This window comes from Asparagus officinalis, chromosome 3, assembly GCF_001876935.1.
Source record: "Asparagus officinalis chromosome 3, Aspof.V1, whole genome shotgun sequence".
Lineage (NCBI taxonomy): Eukaryota > Viridiplantae > Streptophyta > Magnoliopsida > Asparagales > Asparagaceae > Asparagus > Asparagus officinalis.
In genome coordinates this window covers 6,482,169-6,498,309 of record NC_033796.1, presented here as the reverse complement: position 1 = coordinate 6,498,309, position 16,141 = coordinate 6,482,169, and the positions used below count along the sequence as shown (strand labels likewise).

The 16,141-nt window shown below is 39.0% G+C and overlaps 1 protein-coding gene across 2 annotated transcripts in view; it reads right to left on the bottom strand.

The window, feature by feature from the left end:
* LOC109832793 (isoamylase 3, chloroplastic) overlaps positions 1-16,141 on the bottom strand; it is a 41,225-nt gene that overhangs the window by 20,807 nt on the left and 4,277 nt on the right. For both annotated transcript variants that reach the window (XM_020400212.1, XM_020400213.1), the window contains 10 exons: positions 15,852-15,986; positions 15,152-15,238; positions 14,325-14,382; positions 13,603-13,666; positions 12,164-12,263; positions 3,814-3,914; positions 3,007-3,058; positions 2,659-2,721; positions 2,052-2,141; positions 1,845-1,917 (listed from right to left, as the gene is read on the bottom strand). In XM_020400212.1, the coding sequence (XP_020255801.1) occupies positions 1,845-1,917; positions 2,052-2,141; positions 2,659-2,721; positions 3,007-3,058; positions 3,814-3,914; positions 12,164-12,263; positions 13,603-13,666; positions 14,325-14,382; positions 15,152-15,238; positions 15,852-15,986 (823 nt within the window). The remainder of the gene's footprint in view (positions 1-1,844; positions 1,918-2,051; positions 2,142-2,658; positions 2,722-3,006; positions 3,059-3,813; positions 3,915-12,163; positions 12,264-13,602; positions 13,667-14,324; positions 14,383-15,151; positions 15,239-15,851; positions 15,987-16,141) is intronic.

The following is a 16,141-nucleotide window of genomic DNA, read 5'->3' as shown; positions in this document are numbered from 1 at the left end:
TAGTTTAAACCAACACCGAGAACTAAAATAATTCATCATTGAGCATCGAAGTTGTGGTGAAAACCCAATCCTAGCTCTTCATTATATTGAATTCCACCTGATTAGTTATTATTTTATTTCTTTTAATTTTCATCTCTTCTAATTCACTCATTAGATTTAGCTAGTCGAATAACGTGAGATTTGGTAATTAACCCTAGTCCCTGTGGGATCGACCTTGATAGCTATAACGAGTCTGTGCGCTTGCAGATTTTGCCCATCAGGGTACCAGCAGATCAACGCCGACCATACCATATTCTTTTGACGAAGTGGAGGCCACATTACCATGCTGACGGCATATGTGGATGATATGATTATTACAGGAGATGAAGAGAAGGAGATTGCCCAACTCAAAGAGAGACTGGGTAAGGAATTCGAGGTAAAAGATCTTGGTTTGCTTCGATATTTTTTTGGGATAGAGATAGCTCGAGGAGCTGAGGGGATTGTTCTCTCCAAAAGAAAGTATGCACTGAATCTTTTCAAAGAGACATGGATGTTAGGGTGTAAACTTGTAACTACACCGATCGATCAGAAGTTCAAGCTGGGTTCTAAGGCTGGAGAGCCAGTTGATCACGATAGATACCAGAGACTGCTGGGCAGGTTGATCTATTTGAGTCACACACGTCCCGATATCTCTTTTGCAGTGAGCGTGGTAAGTCGCTACATGCATGATCCGAGGAAGGGTCATATGGACGCAGTGTACCAGATTCTTACATGCATGATCCGAGGAAGGGTCATATGGACGCAGTGTACCAGATTCTTAGGTATTTGAAGAGTGCCCTCGGAAAATGGCTGATATTCAGGAAGAATGAACATATGAGCATTGAGGGTTATTGTGACTCAGATTGGGCTAGTTGTGCTGATAACAGGAGGTCCACCTCAGAATATTGTATCTTTATAGGAGGCAACTTGGTCTCGTGGAAGAGCAAGAAGCAGTCAGTGGTGACAAGATCAACAGCTGAAGCAGAGTATAGAGCTATGACCTTGGGAGTCGCGGAATTATTGTGGTTGAAGAGTATGCTGGTGGAGCTGAAACTGGATAAAGAAGCAAAGATGAAGCTGTGGTGTGATAACAAGTCAGCCATCAGTATCGCTAATAACCCAGTGCAGCATGATAGAACCAAACACATCGAGATCGATAGATTCTTCATCAAAGAGAAGTTGGACAGTGGATTACTGGAGTTAAGTCATGTTTCAACTAAAGACCAGGCAACAGATTGTCTGACTAAGGGACTTAGTTCAATAGATATGATTAGAGGATGTGACAAGATGGGCTTAGTGGATATCTTTCGCTCATCTTGAGGAGAAGTGTTGACATATTAGTATAGTTAAGAGGGTTATTTGTAAGATGTGTTTGTATGGGACCTATATAAGCCCATGTTATCTCATTAATAAGATTAGTGTTTCAATTCTATAGAATCCAAATTAAATTTTCAGGTTTTTAACTCTCAAGTAAGTTAATAAGTTGGGTATGGATCCTAGAAGTAGATTCAGATCCTCATTGGATCCAAACAGGGATCATTTTCAATCGACATGATAAATATCCTTGCGTTGAGTGCATCTAGTTGATCTAACATATTTCTTCTTTAATTATATAATAATGTTTGATCATGTTTAAATATTTCTAAAATATAAAAATAAAACAGTACATCTACACAAGAGTATCAAGCATTGCCTTCAATTATACAGTGAAATATCATTTTTACCTATGGTGCAACTAGTCCTGCCTTCGAAACTTGATAGACCTTTGAACTATACAATGAACACTATAAAATGGATAGTAAAAATACAACACTATCAAGCATTACCTTCAAAACCGCAGTTCCAGCTAAAATTATCATTGCATCCATCATTACCGCCTTCCCCATTAGCATCATTGTGCTAGATAACCAGATTTTGTAAAAAGGATGTCAAGCATAATACTATAACAAGTGTGCATATGACTGAGATTCTAGGATAGGATTCGACATTGCATTTTTTAAAGTGAATAGGGTTTGGAATATATAAAAAAATACCTTGAAGTTGTAGGAAACAAGGTCACACAGTGTAAATCCATCATGTGCTATGACAAAATTAACACTATGGTATGGCTTCCGCTTGTTTACCTGTTATACAAAACTATCCATCAGGAACTTTATATGAACACCATGCAAGTTGAGAAGAATGATGTTGATTTAAATGATAGAAAATTTGTCATGCAAAAGCTAGCTGGGGACAGAAAGGCAAGCATATTCACATGAAAACATAATAAGAAGTTTAAAGATGTAGAAGCAATGGTAGGTATGCAACATTAAAACAATGGGATTTGTTGATCCTATGTGATCCCTGGGGGAGATGATAAATTCCAATTGAAAGCATGCAGATAAAAGGTTTAGTAAACAGTTCTATTGCAGAGAACTCTTTGTTCTTAGGGTGCAAAATAGGATGAGCCTCTAATATCAAAATCAGACACCCATGGGGCTCTCTGCCAGATGTTCCACATTGATACTGAGGGTAATTGTTTGTGCTTAAAACTACAGCCAAAGCTAGGGACATCAGCAAAAAAGCAGTTTGTGACAGCATAGCATGAGCCATGAAGTTCACACAAGTATAGGATCAAGATTTAGTTAATAACAGCCAAACCTGGTATAAGTCCGCTGATCCTGATACACGAGTTGCAAAGCTTCCCTTCATACCAAGGTCTCCCTGAAAAAATAATTGAATGTTGACATATGATATCAATAAAGATGTTGATTAAACACTAAACAGACAGTCAGCAACTCCATCAAAAAGGGACATATAGAAAAAGGTCAGAACCCCAGACTGGTAAAATTAAGTTAGTGGACTTGAGGGGAATTTGTTCGTCTTTAACCAATAAAAAAGCTCACATACTTTCTAAAAACCAAAATGCACATAATGGAGATGGCAACTACTTATTACCATCAAATATTTATGACTAAGCATAGCAATTGTTGAGTGTCAAAATATTACCTTTATGAATCTTCTAATGTCATCACGATATTTCCCATTCCATTCTGCCCACCTGCAACAGATGTTATATGTATACATATGGTTATCACATTTTCTTGACTACTAAAAACAAACCAAATAATAAGATTCTTCTCGGTTAGAAGCTAGACTATGCTAAAGCAGACTCATAGGAATCTAGAAGGCTTGAAATCAGAGAGAACCAACAATATCTTCTGTTTTGTCTCTTTCGACAAACAGACGAATCATCTTGAACCTGCAAACTGTGTGCTACCTAGTATTTACAAGATAGTTCTAGAACTACAGGTATTGCTGCTCCAACAATTACCATGTTTTATGACACAACTGAAACTGAACATGTTGTTAAACATGACAGTATTTCACTCATTAATAGAACAAGAAATTCTTATGTGTCCCAATCGACCAAAAAACATTAGTCATTCTTATCTCATTCCATTTCCCTTGAGGCTTGCCTTTTACTGTCTGTATCCTCATGCAGGTGCGTATAAAGTACAAACATACAAACTTCTCAGACAAACTCTCCATTCAGTCAAATCTTAAATTTTGTTCTTTATGATAATTGAAACTTGTACCAAACAAACAGAAAGCAATTACGTGACTAGTACACAAAGCATGATAGACAGTGTACTTAAAGCAAGTTTCATTTATTTCAAGAGAAAAGACATCTGAACTAGTGCATTTGATAGAGATTTGAGATGTCTGCAGTCAATATTTAACGCACTGCTGTATTGGGGGGGAAAAAGCAGTGATATTATTTGCCACAGCATGCTCTATTCAAGTGAAAATTACCTATCCCAATTTGGGAATTTTCCAACCAGGTAAAGACCTCCACAATCCCAAGGCTCTGCAATTATTTTACACCTTGACAAAATAGAATCTTTGGCAATTTCCTGTTTGACAAATCACAAAAGTCGCAGGAAAGGTTTTCTTAGTTTCTCACGAGCAAGTTATTGCAAGTAATAATACAAACTATAAGGATCCATTTTTCTTCTAAAACAGAATGCTCATGATAATGCAAAGTATTATCATCATTTAAGAAGTGAAATCGGATAATAGGATATCTGGACACCTTGACATGGCAGAAGAGAAACAAATTGTAGTAATCACAGAAACAGATAAAAGCTACGCAAGCAAAGTATTATATCAATTAACACAATTGTGTTTGCTCAATAGTAAAACTTAATGTTGGGACGCGTGACGCCCACACCGCCGTGGAAGCAAATTAATCCCAGGAGAAAACAACCCTAATTTAAGTTTATGCCAAACTCAAACTAACCAGTACAAGCAATAATGATTACACAGATAAAACAGTAAGTAAATGAGACGAGACAACATATTTACGTGGTTCGGCAAACTTGCCTACGTCCACGGGAGCCACACAATTGATTTCTTATTTAACCACAAGAAATTACAAACTTGCAAAGAGAAGATCTCAAACTTGAGATTTCTCAGTTGAATACCGCGTGTGATTTTTAATCTAAAAATCACAACTCAATCTCTTTACAAATCACCGCTTACTGTAGTTAATTTTTCTTAACCGGAAAATTAACTTCTCAAAACCCTTGAGAAGTTCAGCCGCCACAGTCTAAAATCGCTGAGTTTGCCCCACTGATCTCGTGAACAGGGTTTCCCTTTTATAGGGAAACCCTAGGTCTCCAGCTGGATCCCAGCTGGTCCCAACCGACAGGCAAGAAACACACAGGCGAAATCGAGGGCTTCAGGCGACCTTATGGGCAACAGGCAAAATCAAAGCTCCCCCCTTCGAACAGGCGAGTTCCTGGCGATCCGCATCTGCAAGCGAGCTTCGAAGTCCACATCTCGCCCGCAAGAGCTACGAAGGCGAGATCGAAGTCGCCGGTCCTTGTCGCCCTTCACTATCGCCGCTCGCGATTCCACGTCGTCGCTCGAAGTCTCCGGTCAATACCTCCGTCTCCGACGAGATCGCCGCCGTCGCCGTCGAGGTTAGTACTCTTCGTCGAGGTCAGTTCTCTTCAATTCTCCACCTCGTCCATCATTTGATAAACCTCAAATTTTGGACGAACACCAGAAGAATACCACGAACACCAAACAAGGTCAAAATCAGGCTTAACCAGCTGCACCATTATACCATGGTTGCCTACGTACCCTCTGACCAGGATCAAGCTAATCGTAGTTCTGCCTTTGCCCTCTTGGGCATATCAACACGGACTGATATGAAGCAAGTCCAAACAATGCTGAAACTTTTGCTACTTGTCACCACCTTGGTTAACATGTCTGCTGGATTCTCGTTTGTGTGCACATTCATGAGAGAAATATCACATTCCTCTATGACATCCCGCACAAAATGATATCTGACGTCGATATGCTTGGTACGAGCATGATAAACTTGATTCTTAGCCAAATGAATCGTACTCTGACTATCACACCACAAGTTCACGCTATCCTGCTCAATCCCCAAATTGTCTAACAGACCCCACAACCATAATGCTTCCTTCACTCCCTCTGTCATGCCCATGTACTTAGCATCTGTAGTAGAAAGTATCACTGTAGCCTATAGCATCGATCGCCAACTAACTAGAGCCCCATGTATGCTAAATACATAACCAGTTGTAGATCGTCGTCTGTTAAGATCGCCCGCATAATCTGAGTCCACAAATCCATCAATCTGACATGTCTCTCCACCAAAACACAGACCCGTATTAGCGGTACCCTTCAAGTACCTCATGACCCATTTCACCGCTTTCCCGTGCGTCTTTTCCGGATTCGCCATGAACCTGCTGATCACACTAATTGCCTATGAAATATCTGGACGTGTACACACCATGGTATACATCAAACTGCCAACTGCACTAGCATAAGGAACACGCTCCATGTGTGCCTTATCTTCCGCTATAGTGGGAGATTGTTTACCTGAGAGTCTGAAGTGTGAAGCCAATGAAGTCACCACCGACTTAGCACTTTGCATTCCGACCTGACTCAAGAACAATCGCCGATTCGCCCGCTCTTTTCTAATCTCCATACTTAGTATTTTCTTAGCAGCGCTCATGTCCTTCATCTCGAACTCTTTACCAAGTTGAGATTTTAGCCTATCTATCTTCACCTTGCTCTTAGAAGCAATAAGCATGTCATCCACATACAAAAGAAGATAGATATAATCACCTCCACGAAGCTTTCGAATATAGACGCAACAGTCATACTCGCTTCTGGAGAACTCATACTTTAGCATGAATGAGTCAAATCGCTTGTACCACTGCCAAGGAGATTGCTTCAGTCCATAGAGTGACTTCCTCAAGCGACATACATGATGCTCCTTACCCTCAACCTTGTAGCCCTTTGGTTGAAGCATGTAGATATCTTCATCCAAATCTCCGTGCAAGAAGGCCGTTTTGATATCGAGTTGTTCCAGCTCAAGATCACCATGAACAACAATATTTAATAGTACCCGAATAAAAATGTGTTTCACCACCGGAAAAAATATCTCTTTGTAATCCACACCCTCTTTTTGTGCAAACCCCTTAGCCACTAGCCTCGTCTTGTACCTCGTACCACCGAGCTCTGAAGGATCTTTCTTTTTTTATACAGCCACTTACAACCTATAGCTTTTTTTCCTACGGGCAATGAGATCACCTCCCATGTTTGGTTCTTCCGGAGAGATTCCATCTCCTCCTCAATCGCAACCAACCAACTCTCGCTATTTCTATCCTGAATAGCTTCCTTGAAGGAGACCGGCTCATCTTCCTCCACCGAGAGTGCATACTCGACCAAATTAACCTACCCATAGTGCTTCAGGGGCTGATCAGCCCTCAGCTTCTGTACCTGCTTGTATGCTCGTCTTGGCCTAGTGGAAGCCGAGCTATCCTCGAGCTATTGTTGTTGTGGTGCCTGTACATTTTCTTGTTGAACCTCTATAGGTAATAAAAATTACCTTTATCCCTACACAATAACTTGGAACAAGCAAAAGAGCTTAAAGGTCCATCTCTGGAAAAGCAGGTCGACTCCTCGAGAGTCCACCTGACTCAGGCCGACTCCCCGAAGAGTCCAGCCCCCTAGACAACTCGAATAGCCGAGACCCCCTCGTCGACTCGAAGTGGCTGAGACCCCCTCGTCGACTCAAAGTGGCCGAGACCCCCTCATCGACTTGAAGGGCGGTGTTAGCGAATGGTTTCATCGTGCGGTCAAGATGCAAGTTTTGCTTTCTATAATTGGTTAGTGATTCTAAACATGATGATTTATATTTTGGTATGTTTATATTTCATTAAGCATGGTTAGATTACATTTTTTAGTTATATTATATATATACACCATCTAGTATATCACTCCGATAAATACTACTTATCCCCGATATATCCCCGATTTCCGCTATCCGATAAGAATTTTGATCGTCCGATAAATTCCCGATAACCGATATTTAAAACCTTGGTCTTTAGGTTCTATCTCAATAACCTGGGACTTAGAATTCCTAACACCATCATCCTTAGGCACCCTAGCAATCATGGACTTCTCATCAAAGGTAACGTCTCTACTGATCACGAACTTTAAATCTTCTGTACACCAAAGACGATAACCTTTTACACTCTTTGCATACCCCAAGAAAATTACCTTCTTGACCCTCACATCAAGCTTTCCCTCGTTGACGTGATAGTAGGCGGTACACCCGAAGATTCAGAGACTCATAATCTGCATGCTCCCCTGACCACACCCGATAGGGTGTATCACCATCTAATGTCGAATATGGAGAACAATTCACTATGTAACAAGCTGTAGCAACCGCTTCTACCCACCATTCCTTACCCAAACCAGCATATGATCGCATACTTACTGTTTTCTCCCATAGTGTTCGGTTCAGTCTTTCTGCGACCCCATTTTGTTATGGTGTAGATCTAACTGTCCAGTGTCTGACAATCCCCTCCTGATCACAGAACTCCTTAAAGGCACCATCTGTATACTATGTACCGTTGTCAGATCTTAATGTCTTCAATTTCTTTCATGTCATGTTCTTAACCATCGCCTTCCACTTCTTGAATGTCTGAAATACCTCATTCTTATGCTTCAGAAAATAAATCCAAGCATATCTCGAATGATCATCTATGAATGAGACAAACCGGATCCCAAACATCTGTGTGCACATAATCTAGTATCCCTCTGCTCTTGTGATTGCTTAACAGAAATCGGACCTTGTGTGCCTTTCCATACACACAATCCTCACAAAAATCCATGCATGACTTCTTCAGATTCTTCAACAAACCATCCTTACTGAGCAGATCTAGACCCTTCTCTGACATGTGTCCAAGCCGCCTATGTCATAGCCGTGTGTGCTCACATGGGTCTCCACCACTTTCATCAATTCCAACAGCTGCATCTTTCGTCACCGTCGTACCTAAGAGAGCATATAGGTTGCCATGACGAATGCCATTCATCGTTACTAAGGAACCCCGAACAACCATCTTCACTCCGTTCTCTGTTACAATCTTACAACCCCCAGTCCAAAGCACCAACTGAGATAAGATTTTTTCGTAAGTCGGAAACGTGTCTTACATCCGTCAAGGTTCGAACCACTCCATCATGCATCTTGATCTTGATATCACTTAGCCTAACCGTTTTACAAGCATGGTCGTTCCCCATCAATACGGTTCCATCATCAGTGCTCCTGTAGGTAGTAAATCACTTCCTATTAGGACACATGTGGTAAAAGCAACCAGAATCAAGTATCCACTTTCCGAAGGTATCCTCGCCATTCGTAACGACATAACATTCCTTATCGCTCCCTTCCCCTGAAGCGTAGCTCGCCTCTTCCTTGCCTTCTCGTCTTTCAGTCTTGTTATTCTTCTTCCCACCTACTCTCTTATTAGGACAATTGACTTTGAAATACCCTAGCTCACCGCATTTGAAACACGACCTTTTCGTAAGAGGTCTTAATTTTGATCTAGACTTTCCTCCCTTACTTTTTCCTCGCTCATTGCCCCTTCATCTGGCAAAAAACCCCTGCGCTTGTTCTTTGTTATCACCAGTAGTCATATCACTAGTTGTAATTTTTCGAAAATCATCCGCTAAGAACGTTGTTCTAGTCTCATCCATCGATAAACTGTCACCCACAATCATCAGTGTTTGAACCAGATTCTCATAAGACTTCAACAGAGATAGAAGTAGTAGAAGTGTCTGATCCTCATCTTCCACTGTCACCTTAATGTCTTTCAAATCCGATAAGATCCTATCGAACTTCTTGATGTACTCCCGGATTGACGAGCCTTCCTTCATCTTGCAATTATACAATTTGGATTTTAAATAGATCCGATTCGTTAGACTCTTCGTCATGAAGGTGCTTTCTAACTTTAACCACACGCCCGTAGCCGTTATCTCTTCATCTACCAAGAAAACTACATCACTTTCAAGACAAAGGATAATCAACGCCCGTGCTTTCAGATCCAGCTCCTCCTAATCCTCATCAGATATATCCTTGTGCTTCTTCTCTTTTCCCACCAAAGCCTTGTGCAATTTCTGCGAAATCAGCGAATTTTTCATCTGCATCCTCCAATAGAAAAAATCATTCTTCCTATTGAATTTCTCGATCTCATACTTTCTAACTTTAACTATTTTACTTGTATACGTTATTCTCCGCTTGTTTAGAAAAAACCAATTCTCTCAGTAATTTCAACAATAATCAAGTACCACCTCAAATCGAAAATTTTACCACCTCTAATCTGAACAAGGGCTCTGATACCAATTGTTGGGACGCGTGACACCCACACCGCCGTGGAAGCAAATTAATCCCAAGAGAAAACAACCCTAGTTTAAGTTTATGTCAAACTCAAACTAACCAGTACAAGCAATAATGATTACACAGATAAAACAGTAAGTAAATGAGACGAGACTCAAACTCAAACTAACCAGTACAAGCAATAATGATTACACAGATAAAACAGTAAGTAAATGAGACGAGACAACATATTTACGTGGTTCGGACAAGCAATAATGATTACACAGATAAAACAGTAAGTAAATGAGACGAGACAACATATTTACGTGGTTCGGTAAACTTACCTACGTCCACGGGAGCCACACAATTGATTTCTTATTTAACCATAAGAAATTACAAACTTGCAAAGAGAAAATCTCAAACTTGAGATTTCTCAGTTGAATACCGCGTGTGATTTTTAATCTAAAAATCACAGCTCAATCTCCGCGTGTGATTTTTAATCTAAAAATCACAGCTCAATCTCTTTACAAATCACCGCTTACTGTAGCTAATTTTTCTTAACCGAAAAATTGCTCAATCTCTTTACAAATCACCGCTTACTGTAGCTAATTTTTCTTAACCGAAAAATTAACTTCTCAAAACCCTTGAGAAGTTCAGCCGCCACAGTCTAAAATCGCTGAGAGTTTGCCCCACTAATCTCGTGAACAGGGTTTCCCTTTTATAGGGAAACCCTAGGTCTCCAGCTGGATCCCAGCTGTTCCCAACCGACAGGCAAGAAACGCACAAGCGAAATCGAGGGCTTCAGGCGACCTTATGGGCAACAGGCGAAATCAAAGCTCCCCCCTTCGAACAGGCGAGCTCACCAATCCTTCAGGCGAGTTCCTGGCGATCCGCATCTGCAGGCGAGCTTCAAAGTCTACATCTCGCCCGCAAGAGCTACGAAGGCGAGATCGAAGTCGCTGGTCCTCGTCGCCCCTCACTATCGCCGCTCGCGGTTCCACACCGTCGCTCGAAGTCTCTGGTCGATGCCTCCGTCTCCGACGAGATCGCCGCCGTCGCCGTCAAGGTTAGTACTCTTCGTCGAGGTCAGTTCTCTTCACTTAACATCAATACTATTTTTATGTGAGATAAAAGACAACTAAATAAATAAGATATTTCTATGTGAGATAAAAAGACAACTAAACAGATTGGATATATACACATTAATTCATGGAGATCTTTTATGTAATTCATTTTTAATGAAAGCTTCAGATAATAAACATACAAGGTGTGAAAATATGAAATAATGAGGTTGCGTCTTGACCAGAGTCCTTTAATTTACATAGGAAGGAAGGAAGGACCCAGAAAAGAAATTGTAATCATAAAGTTCCTTTCATTTTTGGAGCTTCACTACCATAAAAGTTTCCACTGAACACTAAGGTAATCAAACTTGTAGCAACTTTTGCAAATGTAACATGTCAAGGGAATAATATTACTACACGCTAAAATGTAAACACATGACACAGGATGTCATATAAAACATTCCCTTGGGTTTCTCTTCGAACAATTAAACACTTGACACAAAAACTATCTGAATCTGGAATATAAGCATACAAGCTAGGGGTTTGTTTGGTTCGTTGACTACAATTGCAGTGTAAGTTGCACACAACTGTAAGTGTTGTAATCACTATTGCATACAGTTGCAGTTATTTGATTTAGTTTTAAAATTTTGCAATTTGTAGTCACAATTATAGTTGCATGTATTTGTTTGGGGTATTAAGTTTTTGAACTTCTGTTGGGAGTGGGCTATTTAGAGTTGCAACTTAAACACCACTTGCAGCTCAAAAAGATTATAATTTATGACTGCCACCCATGTTTAAATTTAGGCACGTCGCAGCAACTAAAAACATTTTTGCAACTACAGCTACATCTGCATCCACTAGTGACCCAATGTCCGGTTGCACGCAACTGTAATTGCAACCTCTGCACTTGCAATGAACCAAACAACCACCAGGTTCAAATTAATGAATTATGCCCTGATGAGGTTACTGATAGATAGACAATACTGAGTTTGAGGACTAGGTGAGAACATGTTGAAATGCAAATTTAAAGCAATGGCCCAAGATAATTAATACAATGAAGTTGACTTAGTTCAGAACATGATGAGAAATTACAGTATAGATAGAGTATTAAGGCCATAAGCAAGTACAACAAGGTCTTGCAGAAATATCAACAGAAAAAGAAAAGGCACTGCCAAGATTATCCTAACCAGTGAATACTCTTGTCAATTTACCTTCCAACCATAGTACAGACATGGTGGGAACTAATATGGATAGAAAGCAGAATACGGATGGGGAAGTGTGAGACAAAGAGGAAAAAGGAAGCTATCACCTTTCATAATCCTTTATCATAAGGCTTCAGGCTAGAGCATACAACATACAGAGTAATTAAGAAAAGGATTATTATTAATTAGAAATTCAAAGTTACCTTTATAAGTGGGGGCGCATTCAGAGGAGTCCCATCTGTTCCCCGACAAAGAACACTTGCAAGATCAAAGCGGAAACCATCCACATGGTATTCGAGAACCCTTATCAAGCACAAAATAACCATCAGGGTGAGTGTATGCAATATGGAAGTTAGAAGAAGCATAAGTTAATTATATGATGAAATGTAAGAATAAAGATAAAAGTGGCATAAGTGCTTTTGTACGAAGGTGCAATATTGTCTAGTTCAGTTATGGATTAAAAAAAAAGTTCACACTGTAATGCCTTGAAGACTAAAGTTAGTAATGGTCACAAGTGAATGGGATTTCTTAATATTCCTTCCATTTCACCATAACTCCGAAGTTGTGGTGAGGGTTGAAGATTATGGTTATATACTCTGACACATGTTCCACAGGTTAAGCAACCTGCACACGAGAAAACGTGAGCTGTTTTAGGCACTGGTACATTTTTCTCTTAATCCTCTTCAAACGCATACCTGATGGGATTTGAACATAGCTTGCTCTAATATCATCTTAAAAGTCTCTTCCAAGTCCCTTCCAGTGCACCAAAATTCCAAAGTTGTGGTGAGGCTTGGGGATTATAAGATTATAGTTTAACGAGAATGATATATAAAATCTAGCAGTTCCAAATTTCAGTAACATGAGAAGCCTGATCCAAGCTGAGCATAAGATTTAGTTCAGAATGTTATGCAAACTAGTTCACTTTCCAATTTCAGTAGCACAAAGATGCCTGAATCCAAATGCACGCGTTTTCCAATGAGTGATGCAAGAACCGAGGGTTTTGGCACTAGATCAAACCTATTTCATTGACTTTTCTCTAATCAATCTTGTCTTTGTTGAGTTTTCTCCGCTTTTATTGATTCTTCGCCGTCTATATTGCAGGGTTTGACTCTTTTACTCAGGCTGACAAATGTTTCTCTTATCCAAACTCTCGGTTGTTGATCACCGTCAGTCTATGAGAGGGAATGTTAAATATAATACTTTCTTTTGTATAGGACTTCTCTAAGTTATAGTTATCCTTTCTTAGTAGACATTTCCCTAAGACTCTTTATAGATATCCAATAATATTTGTGATGTGAAGTCTGGTAATACCGCCTCCAATGATCAAATAGTTATAAGAGATTTATTTCCTTAACAATATGTTTTCAAGGTGAACTGAATTCATCTTTTAGGAAACATGACAAATAGACAAATAGTGTGTTTAACATTTTGGAAGCACCTGATAAGTGGATAAATAATGTTTAATAAGTAAGGCTGGAATAATTAAAAAACCCAAAAGATTTCAGAGCATAGTTTGTAGTATTGTGGTCTACCCACAGGAAATGAATAATTGCATAGTTACAAAAAAAATTGTTGAACAAGGAGAGAAGACTCAGTAACATAAGATAATACCAAGAGAAGACTCAGTAACATAAGATAATACCAATGTCTCAAACTGTTGAGTATAAGTTCCATAACAACAGGATGGTTGCAGTTTAACGTGTTTCCTGGAACACACAAAACAAAACTGTCAAATAATCTTGAAAATGAAAATAATGATAACACTACAACCAAGACTATGTCCCAAACTTTAGGTTTCACTACATGAATCCTTTCCTTCCATCCAACTATATTAAAGGGCATTTCATCATTTAAATTATCAATGGCCATATCCTTTCAATTGCCTTATTCATGTTTGTTCAGGCCTATGTCTAAAACTTGTTTATCCATCTTCATATTACTCTTCTAAATTAGCACACTTATTATTATTGGTCTCTAACGCAATTACACAAACCATCTCAGTTCTATTCCATTTTACCCTGAATGGTTGTGAACGTACTTATTTCTTATTTTTATTTCTAGGGGCATTTCTGTCTATCCATCTGAGAGTTCTCATTTTTCATATGCGCTATTTTTGGACATGTTGGATTTTATTGCCCAAAGTTCCAACCATAAGGCATTACTGGTTTCACAGGCTTCTTACAGAATTCACCCTGCAACTTTCATGGATATCCTATGATCACATGACAATCTAGAAATAACATTTTAACAATCCTGGTTGGATTCTGTGAATCAGATCCTCCTTCATCTCACAGTCCCCATATGAATTACAGGATGAAAAATCATAACTAAAGCTACAAATATGCGTAGGACTTGTTGCCTTACCACAGCCTGAGAAGTTTAGTAGTTGACCGTCGTTGTTGAGATCCGTCATGTAATAAACCTGTTCAGATAGTAAAATTAACAGACGAGAAAGGTCCCAGATAAAAAAAGAAGCAGAACTTCAACTATATATGCCCATGCAAGATGCACAAATAACTCGAGTTTCTTCTTTTGTGAATATATAAAGGCAAGTGTCTTCTTTAGTGACCATTACTATATATACAATTACTTGCTTATTGCATGGACATCCACAAGAACAGGAATTGGGGCATTCTTTGAGTGCAAACATTGTCGTTATGTACATAAATGAGTTAAATATTTTCTTCAAAGTGATAATATTGAAACAAGCAAAGTCGTTATGTACCTAACATCGAGGTATTATTTATGCTGTGTATAAGTTGTCATGCAATTATTGATGATATATAAGTTTTAAACAAACTTGGGAAAGAAAAAAGAGTTGATCAGAAATAGAAATCATGTACACATGTTGAACACACAAAATTTAGAGAACACAAATCTATTAGATTGAAACCATGTAAGACAATACTGTCAAACTTAATCTATTGGGCCCTCTTCTGCTTCCATCTAAATTATGGCCGGTGGTGAATAATTTCAATTGTCTAACAACATAGTTGCCTTTTGACTACAGTTAATGAAACCTTATTGAATGCAGAATACTGACCAGAAAACATGAAACATAGAATATAAATTGTTTCATCAGTTTCAAATGTCAAAAATATGAAAACAGTGTAAAAATAAGCATCATGATAGCACTTGTTTTGTTGAAGTTATATGTAAAAATTTCAATGAATGAGAAACAAAACCATTACCTTGTTGTCAATACCACGAAAAGAGGTAGTATAAGGATGAGCATCATCAGCTTCATTTGTATGATTGTAAACAACATCCAGTATCACCTGCAATAATAGTATCATTAAAGCTTTAAATAAAAAAAACACGTATGGGATACAATGACTCCAAATGTTGGAGCAAGCCAGTAGATCAAGTCCAGCTACTACTACCCTTGAATCTGAGCTGTTAATATTTAATTCAGACTATTGAGTCCTCCGAAGAGATTACAGTAATTATTTCGAATTTTGCAGAGCAGTTATAAACAAAGAGCATGATCCAAATCAGGCTATTCTATGTCCATGTTGAATCTATTCCAGGTAACTGAATATAACCTGAAGCATTAGTTATGCTGAACCTGCATATGTTTCGGCATCACATGGGCTAACTACCAAAGGAGAAGGGATTACAAGAGATAAAAAGAAAAAGAATGGTTGAAGTTTCTTTTACATGAGATTCAAAGATTTTAACGAGCAAACAATTTAAGTAGTACAAATTTTTGATACAAGGCAAGAAGGACGAGAAACAGAATCCTCAAAGGAGTATTAAGTATGAGGCCAACATAACTTTTACACTGGACAAGTTTCAGAAAATGGCGGAGGAAGAGACACTATAAGCCAGAGAAAAAAACACACACCCTTATTATAAGTACCTCCAGAACGAGATGTGATGTCAAAATACCTCGATTCTAGAATTATGTAAAGCCCTGACCATTTGCTTAAACTCTTGAGAAGCAGCCAAAGCTCCACCACCAGCACTGGCATAGCGGCTCATTGGGGCAAAAAAATTGATAGTAGAGTAGCCCCATGTATTAATCTAGAAGATAAAACAGACGTCAAATAGCAGAAAGAACAAATAATCAACCCGGTCTTCTCTACAGTAGTAAGCAAAAGAACATGGTAAAGAGAGAGGCTTCATACCCTACTGTACACAAAAGGCAGAAAACAACATCAGGCTATCATGGGTGTTTA